At 41.2% G+C, this 16,519-nt stretch overlaps 1 protein-coding gene across 2 annotated transcripts in view; it reads right to left on the bottom strand.

Moving 5' to 3' along the window:
* The window catches only part of dnm3a (dynamin 3a), a 154,187-nt gene that overhangs the window by 76,745 nt on the left and 60,923 nt on the right, over positions 1-16,519 (bottom strand). For both annotated transcript variants that reach the window (XM_055642255.1, XM_055642254.1), the window contains one exon: positions 8,350-8,463. In XM_055642255.1, the coding sequence (XP_055498230.1) occupies positions 8,350-8,463 (114 nt within the window). The remainder of the gene's footprint in view (positions 1-8,349; positions 8,464-16,519) is intronic.

The raw sequence follows: 16,519 nt of genomic DNA on the forward strand, positions 1-16,519 counted from the left end.
TTATATGTCTGCATAATAATCAGTGCATTTCAAATAGGTTTAATTTAAGTACAAATGATTTTGAGATGTTTTAAAAACACTATGCAAAGATTTTTTTTCCCCTTTGCAGTTACAAAATTTATGCAATTTGGGCCACATCCTTGAATGTCAGCAATATTGCTGTATTATTAAATGAACCATATGATAATATGTAAATGGTAATAATTCGATAATATCAAGTGGAATTGTACTGGCCACTCAGACATTCATATATCACCACAGACTAACTGAAAAATATTTTTATTATTCTAAATGCAGATTAATAATCCACTGAATTAATTTTACAATCAATCTACTTGGTGTTCTTTTCCCCATGAATAAGAATCTCCTTATGAAAATCAAAATACAAATCTGAAAGCTGAAATAAAACCAGAAAATGCAGGAAACACTCAGCAGGTCAGGCAGCATCTGTGGAGGGAGAAAGCGATTTAATGTTTCAGGACAAAGACGCTTCAATCCAGCATTTGTTGTGGTTCTAACAAATTTCCAACAAGGCAAAATCAAAATTTATTAATGTTTCCCCGCCTCAGACATGAAAAAAGCAATTTCTACACCTTCTGAGTTTTTTTTTGGAACTGGTTTGCAATTGAAAATATTTATACTATACAATTGGCAGTCATTTGGTGAGAGGCAAAGACGGAAAGGAGAGGATTGCAAAAGGCCAACACCAATTTGGCTACTGAAAATTAACTAAGAGTAATGGTAATTTATCTTCTGTGTCCCAATGTATATTTGTGATTGTTAATACTATTCAACTTTACAAAAGTACAGAATGGATCAATTGTTGGGAAAGCTCATTGCTCGCTACAAGGAAGAACACAGTAACCAAAGACCCTTGAAATGGCTGGTCGGAGTTGTCATGTGTCTGCCTGTCTACACTTGCTGTGCAGAAAATCCTCTCACCTGTACAGCAGGCACAGACAGGCAGTCGCATGACAACCCAGCCTGACTAAGAGCCATTCAGCCGGAAACCTCAGGAACACTGAACGCAAAGACTTCTTGGGAGTGATTAAAATGCCATCTTCAACACTGTCATACAAATACTTTGTAGATTCTTCCGTGACACCGACTTTGTTTTCATTTATGTATGTTTAGTTTTATCACCATGCAGGCATAACAAATAAAGAGTTCTTGTCAATCAGAAAGTTAATTGGATTGGTTTGATCAGAATAAAGGCTGTAAATGTCTTCACAATAAGTAAATTACTCTGAAACAACAGCAATTACATTACCAGGGCAGTAATGTAAAAGTAAAAATCTGCAGTTTTTATGGTTAAAATGTTTAGTCATAAGAACTGATTCTAAAAAATACGTTTACTGACATTTTCACACCTGATCATCTTGCCTCGAAATGAAAACCAAATTTGATGTGCTTTAATTTTACAACTGATTTAATGTTAAAAACATCTATATGCAAGTGTCAATTTAGCATCATACACCAAATATTGCATATTTTAATTGTGTTTTAACCAACCAGCCTAAATATGTAATCATAACATTTTCTTCATTTTTTTTTCTTTAACAAAAGTGGCACATTCTTTACTCAAATCCACTTAATTCATGAAGAATTAAAACATTATGAGAATCAACAGGTTAGTGAAGTGAGTAATGTGATTTTTGAGCTCCAAAATTAACATTCCAGTCCATATGGGTAGACTCAAGCAAAACTGGATTTGGACCTATAATCCAGATGATTCACATAACAAAGGCTGCAGACACAAACGGCTGGAGAAAATAATTTAAACTACAAAGTGAAAGTGAGTGTGAAGAAGAAAGTCATTATGGTGGATCAGATTACTCACTGAATGGATTTTAGACTTTAAAGATACAGTGCGTAAACACCCACTGCGCCAACTAGCAATCACTCATACACTAGCACTATCCTAAACTCTGTACAGACAGCACCAGTAGTCAGTATCGAACCGGGGTCTCTGGCGCTGCAAGGCATCAACTCTACCGCTGCACCATGGTGCCGCCCTAAATTCTGTTACGTGACATTAAGCAGAATGAAAAGACCCAGATTATTGGAGTAGCTCAATGGATCAGGCAACATCCCTGGACTACGTGGATAGGTGATATTTCAGGTAGGAACCCTTCTTCAGAAACTACAGAATCTTGAGAAAACCACAAAGTGCTGGAGGAACTCTGCATGTCAGGCAGGATTCATGGGGGTACAGTTTGGGTCAGCACCAGTCTTCAGACTGAAAAATTGATGACACAAAAAAAAAGGACATCTTCAGATTGAAGAAGGCGTACCGACCAGAAATGTCGTCAGCCCATTCCCTCCACAGCTACAGCCTGACCCGCTGAGTTTCTCCAGCATTTAGTGTTTTACTGATATGGTTCTCAGTCCAGCCAAAGAACAGTCTTTAAAAAACAAATAGAGGATAAAGAAACTTACATAATAATAATAATAATAATTCATAACTGAAAAATATAACCAAGAACTCTTCTCTTTAAGCGAACTGCTGCTACTCCTGTTCCTTGGAGTACACTGGGTAGATTTCCAGACATTGGTACTTCTGGAAATACCACCCCCATTCCCCTGCTAATCTAAAATATTCTCAGCCAAAATATCTTCAAATAAGACATTCAATAACGATGTAGAGTAAAATAAAAATTTGCCCAAACATATAGTATAACCTAGATTTCATAGTGCTCCCTTCCACTTCTTTGCCTACCAACTCGGAAGATGTATACACTGAACATTGGCAGTAGATAATACCATGGTCCAGAAATGGGGCATCACAGTGGACCAACAATCCACATCAAGGAAAGACACAAAATGCTGGAGTAACTCAGTGGGTCAGGTAGCATCACTGGTGAACATGGATAGGTAACATTTCAGGTCAGAGTCGTTCTTCAGACTCAGAGAGGAGGGGAACCTTTTCTAAGTAGGCACACCTTGAAGAGATTTCACAGTGGAGCAGACAAAAATGTAGAAAAAAGGAACAGCAGATGCTGGTTTGCCAAGGAAAGACACAAGGTGCTAGGGTAACTCAACGGGTCAAGCAGCATCGCTGGAGAATATGGATACGTGACGTTTTGGGTCCGAATCCTTCTTCGGACTCTAATATCCTTGGCCATTGAGATTTAAGTACACACAATAACAGTTGGATGATAAACATAGAAAATAGGTGCATGAGTGGGCCATTCGGCCCTTTGAGCCAGCATCCCCATTCAATATGATCATGGCAGATCATCCAAAATCAGTACCCCTTTCCGGCTTTTTCCCCATATCCCTTGATTCCCTTAGCCCTAAGAGCTAAATCTTACTCTCTCTTGAAAATATCCAATGAATTGGCCTACACTGCCTTCTGTGGCAGAGAATTCCACAGATTCACAACTCTCTGTGTGAAAATGTTTTTCCTCATCTCAGTCCTAAATGGCCTATCCCTTATTCATAAACTGTGACCCCTGGTATTGGACTCCCCCAACATCGGGAACATTTTTCCTGCATCTACCCTGTCCAATCCTCTAAGAATTTTATATGTTTCTATAAGATACCCTCTCATCCTTCTAAATTCCAGCGAATACAATCCCAGTCGACCCATTCTTTCATCATACGTCAGTCCTGCCATTCCGGGAATTAACCTGATGAACCTACGCTGCACTCCCTCAATAGCAATCATGTCCTTCCACAAATTAGGAGACCAAAATTGCACACAACACTCCCACTCCTGGGCCCTGCACACCTCCTTGCTCCTAAACTCAAATCCTCTTGCAATGAAGGTCAACATGCCATTGGCTTTCTTCACTGCCTGCTGTACCTGCATGTTTACTTTCAGTGACTGATGTACAAGCACGCCCAGGTCTTGTTGCACCTCCCCTTCTCCTAAACTGACACCATTCAGATAATAATCTGCCCTCCTGTCATTGCCACCAAGTGGATAACCAAAGTAGGGAAAAGTTGGAATGGAGACCAATTAGGACCAGAAAATGTAGTACGGTGCACGAAAGAGACTAACTGATCCAAATTTCTTTAAACATGAACTTCAAGAAATATTTGTGAACACTAAAGAATTCATCAAATAACTGTTTTATTTTATAAGATTTATATAGTTTTATGCCATGCTTTTCGTGTGCACAAAAAGGTATCGATATGCACAATCAATAAACATTTGTGTCCCGTGACCAGAAACCAATATATGACATAAAAATAATGGTTTTGTTTAATAGGTGCCAGTATGCCATACTAATACATGGCATTGTGAAAAAAGCACTGGTATTATTGAAAGTATTATAAAATGTAACAAAAGGTAAAATCACATTTTAAAATTACACAAAAGCAGCCCAGATCCCGACCTGAAACATCACCTATCCATGTTCTACAATGATAAGGCCTGACCCGCTGAGTTTGTGTTTTGTGACCAGCACTTTTTGCCTTTCTTTTTCATGTGAAGTGTTGATCAGTATCTATAATGCAACATTTTGCATTTGCTGAATATTTCGTCGCTCAATCCAGTTCTGGGGAATCTGGAAGTTTACTACAGAAATTAATGCACGAACGCAGCAATGTCTTGAAATTCATAAGGAGGTTGAGTGACTTGCCATATTCACACGATTAGAAGTAGTGCAGCATAAATTTTCCACTTTGCATCTTACATGGGACAAATTTGGAGATGATTTACAATACAATACAAATTTATTGTCATTTGAACCTCAAAAGACGTTCAAACGAAATTTGGTTTCTGCAGTCATACAACAAAAAAAGAACCAAGACACACACCAACACAATTTACACAAGCATCCATCACAGTGAATCTCCTTCTCATTGTGATGGAAGGCAAAGTCTTGTCTCTCCCCTGCGTTCCATTCTATTAAAGCTCCCGGCGGGCGATGGCAAGTCCCGTGCCCGGCGATGTAAGGCCCCGCTGCCGGGTCTTAATGCTGGAGCCCCCGGCAGGCGATGGCAAGTCCCGCGGCTGTTAAAGCCACGTCGGGCGATGCAAGGCCCCGCTCCGGGTCACCCTCAACCCCGCAACTCGGGCGGGAGAAGTTGCCGTTGCGGGAGCTCCAAAAAGCGGTCTCCCACCAGGGACCCGCGAGCTCCCGATGTCACCGTCCACCGGACCTGCAGCTGGAGCCTCCGAGCACCGGAGTCGGGTCGCAGCCGCACGTCACCACAGCTCTCCACGCTCCGAAGCCGTCCAGCCCCACGATGGTGAGTCCGCAGACTCCGCAACTGGAGCCCCCAGGTCTTTCCGGTTGGAGGCCGCTCCTCGCTGCTCGGCCCCAACGACAACGGAGACCCGACAGGGAAAAGCTCGGGTCCCCCGTACAGGGAAGTGATTTAAAAGTTTCCCCCACCCCCCACATATACACAGCTAAAAACAATATAAAAACCTTAACAAACTATACATTCAACTGAACAAAAATTTAAAAAAGACAGACAGACTGCAGAGGTCGCTGCAACGTCGGTCGCGGCGCCTTCACCTCCTATTACACACCAAATACATGCGGATATTACACATTACTTACCCAGAAATATTTTGAACAAAAATTCTATATCATGGACACATCCATGTGGACCAATACTGATCACAATTTGTAACTGTTTAAACTAATTTGAGTAATCGACAATCAATATATTATTGTAACTCTCAAATCAATGAATTGTATCTTTTGGTTTAAAGCCAATCACATTAGACATGTGGAATTTCCAACCTCTTTTCTCAAAGGTGAAGAAATATCTCTCATCGTAAGAACATTATATTCTCGGGGTTGGATTCAATTTAGAATCTGCTGCAACACACAAAATATTGGAGGAACTCAGTCGGTCGGGCAGCATGTGTGGAGGGTAGACACAAAAATGCTGGAGTAACTCAGCGGGACAGGCAGCGCCTTTGGAGAGAAGGAATGGGTGACGTTTTGGGTCGAGACCCTTCTTCAGACTCCAATGGGCCCCTCTGTGGAAAGAATGAACAGATGATGTTTTGGGTTGGAAGCCTTCCGAAATGTCTACTTTCCATTCCCTCCACAGATGCTGCCTAACACAATGAGTTCTTCCAGCACTTTGTGCTTTGCTCAAGATTCCAGCATCCGAACTCGCTTGTGTCTCCATTTAGAAATTGTTGTCTGGAATTAATTATATCAAAATATTAGTGCTCAATCCCTTGCTGCTGTTAATGATCTCATTCCTAGAGTCTGAAACTGATCCAAAAGGCTATAAGGAAAAGGTTAAGCTACAGGCAAGGAAGATGTTTCCTCTGGCTGTCGAATCTGGGATCCAGCAATCACAATTTCAAAGTCAGGACTAAAATTAGGAGAAATGTCTTTACTCGGACGTTGGTGAACCTTTGAAATCCTCTTCCCCAGAGAGGCCGAGAAGCTTAATCATTGTATTCACTCAAAATGCAAATCAATAGCTGTCTAGTCACCAAAGAATCAAGCTTTATGGGGCCCGTGCAGGAAAATAACACTGAGTAGAATATTAGTCGTGATTCTAATGAAAGGCAGGCAGCCTCTAAAAGTCAGAAGTCCGATCTCCTCCCTTACTTTATGCTTATATTATGTGTTATACATTTTAAATAAATTTGGACAGGTACATTGATTGGAAAGGTTTAGATGGATATGGGTCAAATGCTGGCAGGTGGGACTAGTGTAGATTGGGCAGCTTGGTCAGCATGGGCAGAAGGGCCTGTTTCCATGGTGTACGATTCTATTTTAATTCCTTCCACTAATATGCATTAGTGTTTATTTGCTAGTTAATTTTATTTTATTATTGATAATTTTACAAAACAAATACTTTGGCTATATAACAGAAAATAAATAAAATTATTATAGATGCATGAAATCCTAATCTCATAAATATACTTTTATTAGTTTATCTTATAATGTCAGTATAATTGAATTGATTGAAAGATACAGCATGCAAACAGGCTCTTCGGCCAACCAAATCCACACTGTTCACACTGGTTCTATGTTAACACACTTTTGCATCCACCAGGTGGCGCCGCAATGGCTGCCTCGCCAACAATCTGTCTCACCCTTTTATCTCTTTGTTGGTGTTTAGTATGTGTTAAATGCATGTTGTAGTGTTCTTTAGCTTGTTTTATGTGGGGGGTGGGATTGGGGGAAACTTTTTTTAATCTCTTACCTCGACGGAGATGCAATTTTTTTCCTGCATTGTATCCCCGTCAGCTCTACGACCTAACATCGAGGAGCTGGCGGCCTCTTGCTGGGGATCAACTTTTGGAGCTCCAACTGCGGGAGCCTACGGGACTTAACAAACTGGAGCTGCGGTCCCTGTCGGGGATTAACCCCGGTGCTCCAAAATGCAGGAGCCTGTGGACTTAAGCATCGTGGAGCTGCGGTCCCTGTCGAAGACTGACTTTGGGAGCTCCAACTGCAGGAGCTTTGACCGTCCTGATGGGGGGGATTCGATCACCGACTGCAGAAACTTCGATTGCTCCGACTGCTGATGGTTGGACTGCCCCACCCGCGATAGAATAAAGAGTGAAGAAGATTAGACTTTATTGCCTTCCATCACAGTGACGAATCCGGTGTGGTGGATGTTTATGTCGCATATCTATTTTCTCCATAGGTGCTGTCTGACCCACTGACTTCCTCTAGCACTCTGTCTTTTTTGTAAACCAGCATCTGCAGTTCCTAATTTCTACATTAAGGCTGCCTTTAATTTATTTCTCAAAGGAAATCACAAATAGCAGGAAATAGACCTGCATCCTATTTATCTGAACAAATTTGATTTAATAAACAAGAGCCTCTTAAATGTGTCAGTGGTTCCACACATGCTGCTCCCTGACTGTTATAAACAGGTAGTCAGTAACACCCCAGGCAAAGAAGAAATTCACCAATGATACTGAACCAACTCTCTGTTGTTTCTCTCACTTCAAATGAAGAACAACTTCTGTCTTACTGCATTTACTCTGGTAGTGCAGCTGAGATTCTGAATCTGGCCCCTGCAGAACTGTGGTGATGAATCCACAACTGACAAAACACATGGCAAACTTTGATGAATTAAAGCACTACTGTAAATCCTATGCAGCGGCACCCTTTGAGTTTAGTTTAGAGATACAGTGCAGAAACAGGCCCTTCAGCCCATAGAGTCCGCTCTGACCACGATCCCCTTTGGAGTGTGGGAGGAAACTGGAGCACCCAGTAGAAAACCCATGCGGTCACGGGGAGACCGTACAAACTCTGTGTCAGGATGGAACCCTGATCGGTCTCTGTTGCAGTAAAGCAGCAACTCTACCACTGTGCCGCCTCCTATCACTGTGATGACTGCAATGAGATATAGTGTTGCAATGGAACACGCACACCTTTTACACACAGATCTCTTATCTCTTACCTCCTCATCCTTAAACCAACAGAGACTTTCTGTTGTCAGCACAAACCAATATTCCTTGGCACCTCCTTTCATGATGCTGATGTTGCTGATGGTGAGCCAACCTTTTCTGACTACCTACAGGAAAATAAAGATAGACATATGGACAAAATACTATGTAAAGCATCATTTCTAGTTATTCATCAACTTGAATAAGTATAAATGGACTTATAGGCTTCAAAATCAACACCACCACCTTGCTTTTATTTTTCTTTGCATTAGTACCATGGAAACCCCTTGGTGTCAACCCATTTTAAAATGAGAATGGAATCTCAAAAGTAGTGGTATCACAACTATCTGCTGTACAAATTAGAATGCGACAGCAGATTTACCACACCAATGATGATATTTATTTCACGGTACATTACATATTGATGTAATTGTGAGCATGTATGGATGCAATCATGAGGTCCAGCGGGCAAGAAGAACCCAACAAAATTGCATTATTCACCCCATGGGAAGTCAACAGAAAGATCATATACTGTTCCTTGAACTATTACTGTGAGGTTACTTTGAGAAACGGTACGAAAGTGATGCTGTGAGTTTAAAGACAGCATTGACATTGTTACTATGTCCTGCTACACTAAAGAGTAGCATATGAGTAAAGGCACAAACTGCTGGAGTAACTTGGCGGGTCAGGCAGCATCTTTGGAGAGAAGAAATGGGTGACGTTTCGGGTCGAGACCCTTCTTCAGACTCTAATGATTTGTGATTCTTGCAATATTCAGCTCCCTTGTAGAAAAGAAGTTACCATACTTGCTCTTTCTGAAATTCAAATATTCAGTCGCTAGATTAACCTTGCTTGTGCTCATTTAAAACATCGAAATGTCAGTGTCCTCAGATGAATTTTCTAGATCATTCAAATGATTCAATAACAATTTTTTCAAAGCCTTAATTTTATTATTTACTAGACCAAGTGCAGACCCGTTGGGTCTGCTCCCCCAACGCAGCCGTTCCCTACCCGTAGCACCCACGGGAGACGTGGTCCTCCAACTCAAGCCGTTCCCGAACATAAGATTCCAGCACTCAGCAGTGCAGCTGTTTTTAAATGGCGTCTTTGAGGCGAGCGCCAGCAGCCATAATGGCCGCTGGCCAGCAGGAGGCAACAAAATGAGTGAGTGGGGGGGGGGAAAGAAGGATTTTATTTAAAATATGTACATAAACACGACAAAATTTAATGAGGAGTGGATACTTGGAATGAAAAGTGAAATCTCTACCGAAATTGAAAAAATCTCGCCGTTTCTGGGTCTGGTGTTGGCGTAGCAACAAGTCAAAGGCTGGCACCCACAAGTCAGGCAGAAACACACACACACACACACACACAGCCAGCCAGCCAGCCACAGAATTTTAATATTATATAGATTTCAGTTCCAACAATTTATGGGTGTGCACATGACAGTGACAGTTTTAGAAAAATTACATTCTGTAACATCACAACCAAGAAAGCCTAATCAAGAGTGTTATATTGTCATATTCACTGGAATTTAAAAGGATGAGAGGGATTCTTTCAGACACATATAACATCTTAAGGGATAGGACAGGCTACATGCAGGAAAAAAAATTCCCAATTGTTGGGGGAGTCCAGAAGCAGGGGTCACAGTGTAAGAATAAGGGGTAGGCCATTTAGGACTGAGATGAGGAAAAACGTTTTCACCCAGAGAGTTATAAATCTATGGAATTATCTGCCACCGAAGGCAGTGGAGGCCAATTCACTGGATATTTTCAAGAGAGAGTTAAATTTAGCCATTAGGGGTAACGGAATCAAGGGATATGGGGGGCAAAGCAGGAACTGGGTACTGATTTTAGATAATCAGCCATGATCATATTGAATAGCGGTGCTGGCTCGAAGGGCCAAATAGCCTACTCCTGCGCCTATTTTCTATGTTTCTATATGTCCCATAACAGAACAATTTAATTTTTAGTATAGTAGCAAGGAACTATTTATCTTATGTTCCTCAAAGTCTTCCATCAGTAGGAACATATCCTTGTGACTCTTACACGTTCCACACTTCAAACTTCAGAATTAACAGCAGCCCGGGGACAAACATTTTGTGTAATATCCCTGGTTAGAATGAGCTAGGAGAATTAAAAGTTGGGTGGCGTGTTTTAATCTCATTGTATTGAATGCAAGATTTTCCTGGGAGGAAGTAAAGTAACGGTGGGATGACCAATGCAAGATTCAAAGTATATAGTACAGAATTACAAAGAATGGTAAGGGAATGTAATGAACCAAAACCAAGATAAGAAAAAAAACTATGAACGTAAAATAATGCTCCACTAAATGCTCATAAAAGATGGATTTATATTACAGAATTACTGCAGCCTTCTTCACAATACTAAACTTGAAACCAGCACCACACACAGCTTCAACGGAATTGAGCTAGGGCTTGGAGTCTAGAGTTTTGCATTAATTCTACCAATGGGGTTAGTGAGGCATGGTGCCGCAGCGGTAGAGCTACTCCCTTACAGCACCAGGGACCCGGGTTCAATCCTGACTACTGGTGCTGTCTGTACAGAGTTTGTAGGTTCTCCCCGTGACCTGCGTGGGTTTTCTCTGGGTGCTCTGGGTTCCTCCCACACTCCAAAGACATACAGTTTTGTAGGTCAATTGACAAAATTAAAAAAAATTGTCCCTAGTGTGTGTAGGATCGTGTTAATGTGCGGGGATCGCTGGTCAGTACAGACTCGGTGGGTCGAAGGGCCTGTTCTCGTGCTGTATCTCTAAACTAAATTAAACAGTAAATTTCCCTGTGCGGAGAATATAGACATAACATGGGTTATATTCAGCTCTGGTAACCACTTGCAAAATGCTCATTGGTTCAGCTGAAGAAGAATTTTCTCAGGCCAAATACTGAAGTACTGAGTAAACCAGTACTTTGCGTCTTTTTTAGTGTTTTGTGTTTCCTTTGTAGTGTCCCAAAGACTCAACTCCACAGTGAGGAGAGAAAATAGGGAAAATAGCCGATGAATTAGAGGTACATTTCAGTACACTGTGTGTTATTTTGTTTATACATTGGATATACATTGTACTTGTGCAAATAGTATATTCATTACTAATAGGACTCAGAACTGTGGAAATGACGTGTTATATGTTATACATTTTCTATTAACACTGAGGGCAAGATAAATGATCACTTACACTTAGATTGCTGTCTAAATCTGTTCGTTGGACTATTACGAAATCAAATATAGGTTATCCCGGTATCGTTGTCAACGCCCCAGGTCAATAAAGCCCATCCAGCCCAGATCTGTTCACTTGCTAAACCTACCTATCCCTAAACCAATGTGATCTGGGTGAAAACCATGAGATTATAACCTACACAATTCTGATTTTCCAATGCACCCCACAGTAGAACTCGAAACTGAATCTTCATCATTACTGCAAAAGTTAACACAAGTAATACTGTTTACCAGAACAATCAGATGAACACATGATGAGGGTTTGACAGCAAAGTGCCCGTACTCACTGGAAGGATGAAGGGGGAGGACCTCATTGAAACTTACCAAATAGTGAAAAGCCTGGATAGAGTGGTTGGAGAGGATGTTTCGACTAGTGGGAGAGTTTAGGACCAGAGGCCATAGCCTCAGAATAAAATAAAATAAGAAGGATGCACCTTTAGAAAGGAGATGAGGAGGAATTTCTTTAGTCAGAGGATGGTGAATCTGTGGAATTCATTGCCACGGATGGTTGTGGAGGCCAAGTCAATGGATGTTTTTGGCGGTGATTGATAGATTCTTGATTAGTATGGGTGTCAGGGGTTATGGTGAGAAGGCAGGAGAATGGGGTTGAGAGGAAAAGATAGATCAGTCATGATTGAATGGCAGAGTAGACTTGATGGGCTCAATGGCCTAATTCTGCTCCTAGAACCTATGAACGTATACTGAAACTCACTTCCAGCTCAAACTTAACAGATGAACGGAGTCAATTATTGTGGCGTGACTGATCTTGACTAGAGTGCACAGAAAAAGGCTTTTGGCCCGAAACGTTGCCTATTTCCTTCGCTCCATAGAAGCTGCTGCACCCGCTGAGTTTCTCCAGCATTTTTGTGTACTTTAGAGTGCACAGTAGACAGATAAGCAGGAGCAGACACTAAAAACTTCATTGCACTCCTTTCTTCAGCTCAGCTATCAAAAATCAATTCACTCTCAAACTCACGGCAAATTGCTGCAGAAAGAACACCAGAATACAAGACAGTGTTTCCCTTCATACAGAAAGGTGATTAATAAAAAGAAAAGATGGCTAAAACAAATAATAAACTGATGAAAAGTTTACATACGTTTATAATATTTGATTCAAATATTGTTTGTGTCTAGTTTGGTTTATTATTGTCATGTCTGCTGAGGTACAGTGAAAAGCTAAGATGTAGAAACAAAGCACGATAAATGCTGGTTTGCCCAAAGGTAGACACAAAATGCTGGATTAACACCGCGGGTCAGGCAGCATCTCTGGAGAAATAGCATGGGTGACATTTCACATTAGGACCCTCCTTTGGGTTGGGAGTGGGGGGGGTTTGAAGAGATGGAGACAAGAAATGACAGCCTCCGATGAACTCAGGCAGGGTGGTGCCCTGGTGGGCCCATTGTTGGCTAAGGAAGGTGTGGTCTCATGAGGGATACAATGTGGAGAGCTGGACTAGTTAAATGATGAGGAGAGAGGAGAGAGGCAAGGGGAGAGTAGGGAATGGAGAGGAGTGTCGGTGAAAGTTACTGAAATATTTTTTGTTGAGTGCAACCCAGTCAACGAAAAAACTATACATGATTACAATCAAGCTGGCTCTGTACACACAGTGTACAGATACAGGATAAAGGGTACGGTGTATGTACGTGTAAAGCATTGACACTAACATCAATGGGATAAGGTACACAAAAATGCTGGAGAAACTCAGCGGGTGCAGCAGCATCTATGGAGCGAAGGAAATAGGCAACATTTTGGGCCGAAACCCTTCTTCAGACTTTGCATATTTCCTTCGCTCCATAGATGCTGCTGCACCCGCTGAGTTTCTCCAGCATTTTTGTGCACCTTCGATTTTCCAGCATCTGCAGTTCCTTCTTAAACACATCAATGGGATAAGTATTTGATATCTTGGGAACATAAGCAAGCTTGTCTAAAACGGATTAACGCCACAGATCACATAACAATGTCACATTTGATGATAAGGAAACTTTCACTATTATGGCGTTTAGACATTGAATTAGTCGTCCAAGTATTATTTTACATGTTTTATGCACGAGATTGAAGAAAGTACCAGTAATGTTGAATATATTAACGACTTACCCTCATCAGTAGACAGAAAACTAAGGGTTTTTTAATCTAATTTTTATTATAAATTAACCAGCAGAAGTCCATTCAAAGTAGTTTACTGCCATTTTTTGTTGTTTATTATGGGTTTACAGGGTACTATGCTTACATTTCTGTTGTGCTGCTGCTAGTAAGAATTTCATTGTTCCGTTTCAGGACATATGACAATAAAAGCCACTTGACTCTTGAGAGGCCCAGGTTTAGTGCTTGGCGAAGAGTTTGGAGGGCATGATAGTGTTGAATTGCTGCCTGATATATGTGTTCCTGTTATCCAGATGGTGCCGAGCAGAGTGGAGAGCCAGTGAGAAAGCATCTGTTGTTGACCTGTTGCGGCAATAAGCAAAGTGAAGCAATCCAGGCCGTTTCTGATTCATGCCATAAGCAACCTCACAAAGCACTTCATTATGGTAGACGTAAGTGCTGCCGAATGGTAGTCATTGAGACAGGTCACCGTGCTCTTCTTGTGTAGGAAGATGCTGGTTTACACCGAAGTGGCACACAAAATGGTGGAGTAACTGAGCAAGTCAGTCAGCAGCTCTGGAGAAAAGGAATAGGAGACGTTTCGGGTCGAGACCCTTCTTCAGACCATCTTCAGCTGTTCTAGGGCACCGAATGGTACAATAATTGCCCTTTTGAAGCAGATGGGAAACTCAGATGGTAGTAGCAAAAGGCTGAAGATATCTTTGAATACTCCAACCAACTGGTCTGCATGGGTCCTTAGCACTCAGCCAGGTACACTATCTAGGCCAGATATGTTCGTGGGTTCACCCTTGTGATGGATGCTCTGACTTCAGCCTCAGAGACTGGGATCACAGGGTCACCATGGGCTGTAGGGGCTCATGTAGGTGTGTTGGTGCTCTCCCTTTCAAAGTGTACATACAAGGTAGGGAGCTCGTCCAGAAGTGGTACGTCATTGCCACATATGCCTCCCGGTTTTGCTTGTAGGAAGTGTTAGCGTGCAAACCCTGCCACAGTTGTCGAGCACCCGTCTATGACAGCAGCTTGGTTCCAAATTGGCTCTTCATGCTCCTGGTGGCCTTCAGTGCGTTGTACCTGGACTTCTCATACGAGACTGCATGGATAGTATTTCATACACACACTTTTAATCAACAACGTTAAAAACAAAAATATGATATCTTTCCTATCTGATTTATTCAGTGTAAATGAAGTAAAGAACTGAAATAAATCCCATTAATATATAGTAAACCTTCACGGTAACGGACCTCTATACAGCAGATTTTGGTGATAGCGGACCGAGGCTCCCGTTGCACCATCCCCTCACTTCCGCCAGTTACCCAAAGAGTTGGCACCATGTGGCGGCAGCTTCCGGTTGTGGGAGTGGAGAGAGGGAGCAGCATGAAGGCGGCGTGAGTACCAGGCCCGTCCCTGGCGCACCGCTTGTGGGGCCGGGGGCTCTGCGGCTCCCCAGCCTGGGAATTCTCCCGAGTTAACCTCCCCTCCCGATGACGCGGGGGTTAACCTCCCCTCCCCGACGACCTGACCTTACCCCCCTCGCTCGGTTATAGCGGGCAATCGGCAATAACAGACACCATCCCCCTCCGTGGTCCGTTACATCGAGGGTTTACTATGTATCTAAATCAGCTGTTTTATTTATTTGTTAAGTAAAACTAAAAAATCTACTTGAAGAAGTATCTGTCCCATGAGTTGACAAGTTCAGAGTTTTTATGTATCAAAGGTATTAATAGGGCCACGTTTACAAATCTATAAAACAACAACTTTAGATATACACTTTCAGCACGAGAAAGCATATGGCGCCAAAAATACTAAGGATCTGATTACTGAATGTAGACATAAAACACTTACGTTTGAAACACTTAACAAAAGACAGATACTGTATTTCAATAGAATTGTGAGACAAAGCAGGCTGGCAGACTAAATATTTCAAGTCTCATTAAATTAAAACAACGAGCACCAGTTAAAGTGACCGATATAAATCAGAACAGACCAAAAGTTAGGTGCACATTAATTTAAAAAAGACAGAAATTGTCAGTAACTATATACAGTATACACACTAACGTATATATCACCAAACATGCACCAAATTAGGGGCTAATCTTCATTATCCATGTCTTACCCGGATCAGCAAATTTAAAATATTAATAAAAATAAAAATTCAATGAAGGGAAAACAGTCAATAGACCAAAATTGAAACCATTCAGAACTCAGTAATAATGCTATCCATATTGAAAAGGGGTGATATAAAATGTATATATATAACCTGAGACACAATAATGGTCACTAACGGTTGAATTATTTGTACTGTACAGCCACTTAACCAGGTAAAATTTGATTTACTGATTGAGTTTGTACATAACGATGTATTCTCAAAGGATAAAGCTGGCTTAAAACCTGATGAATGAGACTTGGATAATGATATTGACAATTTTTAATATATTATTAATGTAGAGATGTGATCCCCACCAGCTGTTCTATATATTTATTGCATATCTACTTTAATTCTCGAGTGTACTAGTTCATACATGTGCATTAATATAATTATACCGTACAATAGATATAATTTTCCATTTAATTTTTTTGTGCATTAAAGGTGAAAAATCTGTAAATAGGTAAAAATGTTAATTAAAAAAACATGTTATTTAGTAATAGACAAACTGACATTACAAGAACAGTGCTCAGAAATAATTTAGTACATCTTACAAAGCCTTAGCTCGTACAATTTGTCTCAACAGTGGAGGATGAGGATCCTGGAACAGCAAAGCAAAAACAATGCAACTGAGAAAAGCATTGGTAAGACTGAGGACTTGAAGGTACATATTTTAAAAGGTGCCTGTTGTAAAGTTGTCAATTAATAGT

The sequence above is a fragment of the Leucoraja erinacea genome, chromosome 10, assembly GCF_028641065.1.
Source record: "Leucoraja erinacea ecotype New England chromosome 10, Leri_hhj_1, whole genome shotgun sequence".
NCBI lineage: Eukaryota > Metazoa > Chordata > Chondrichthyes > Rajiformes > Rajidae > Leucoraja > Leucoraja erinaceus.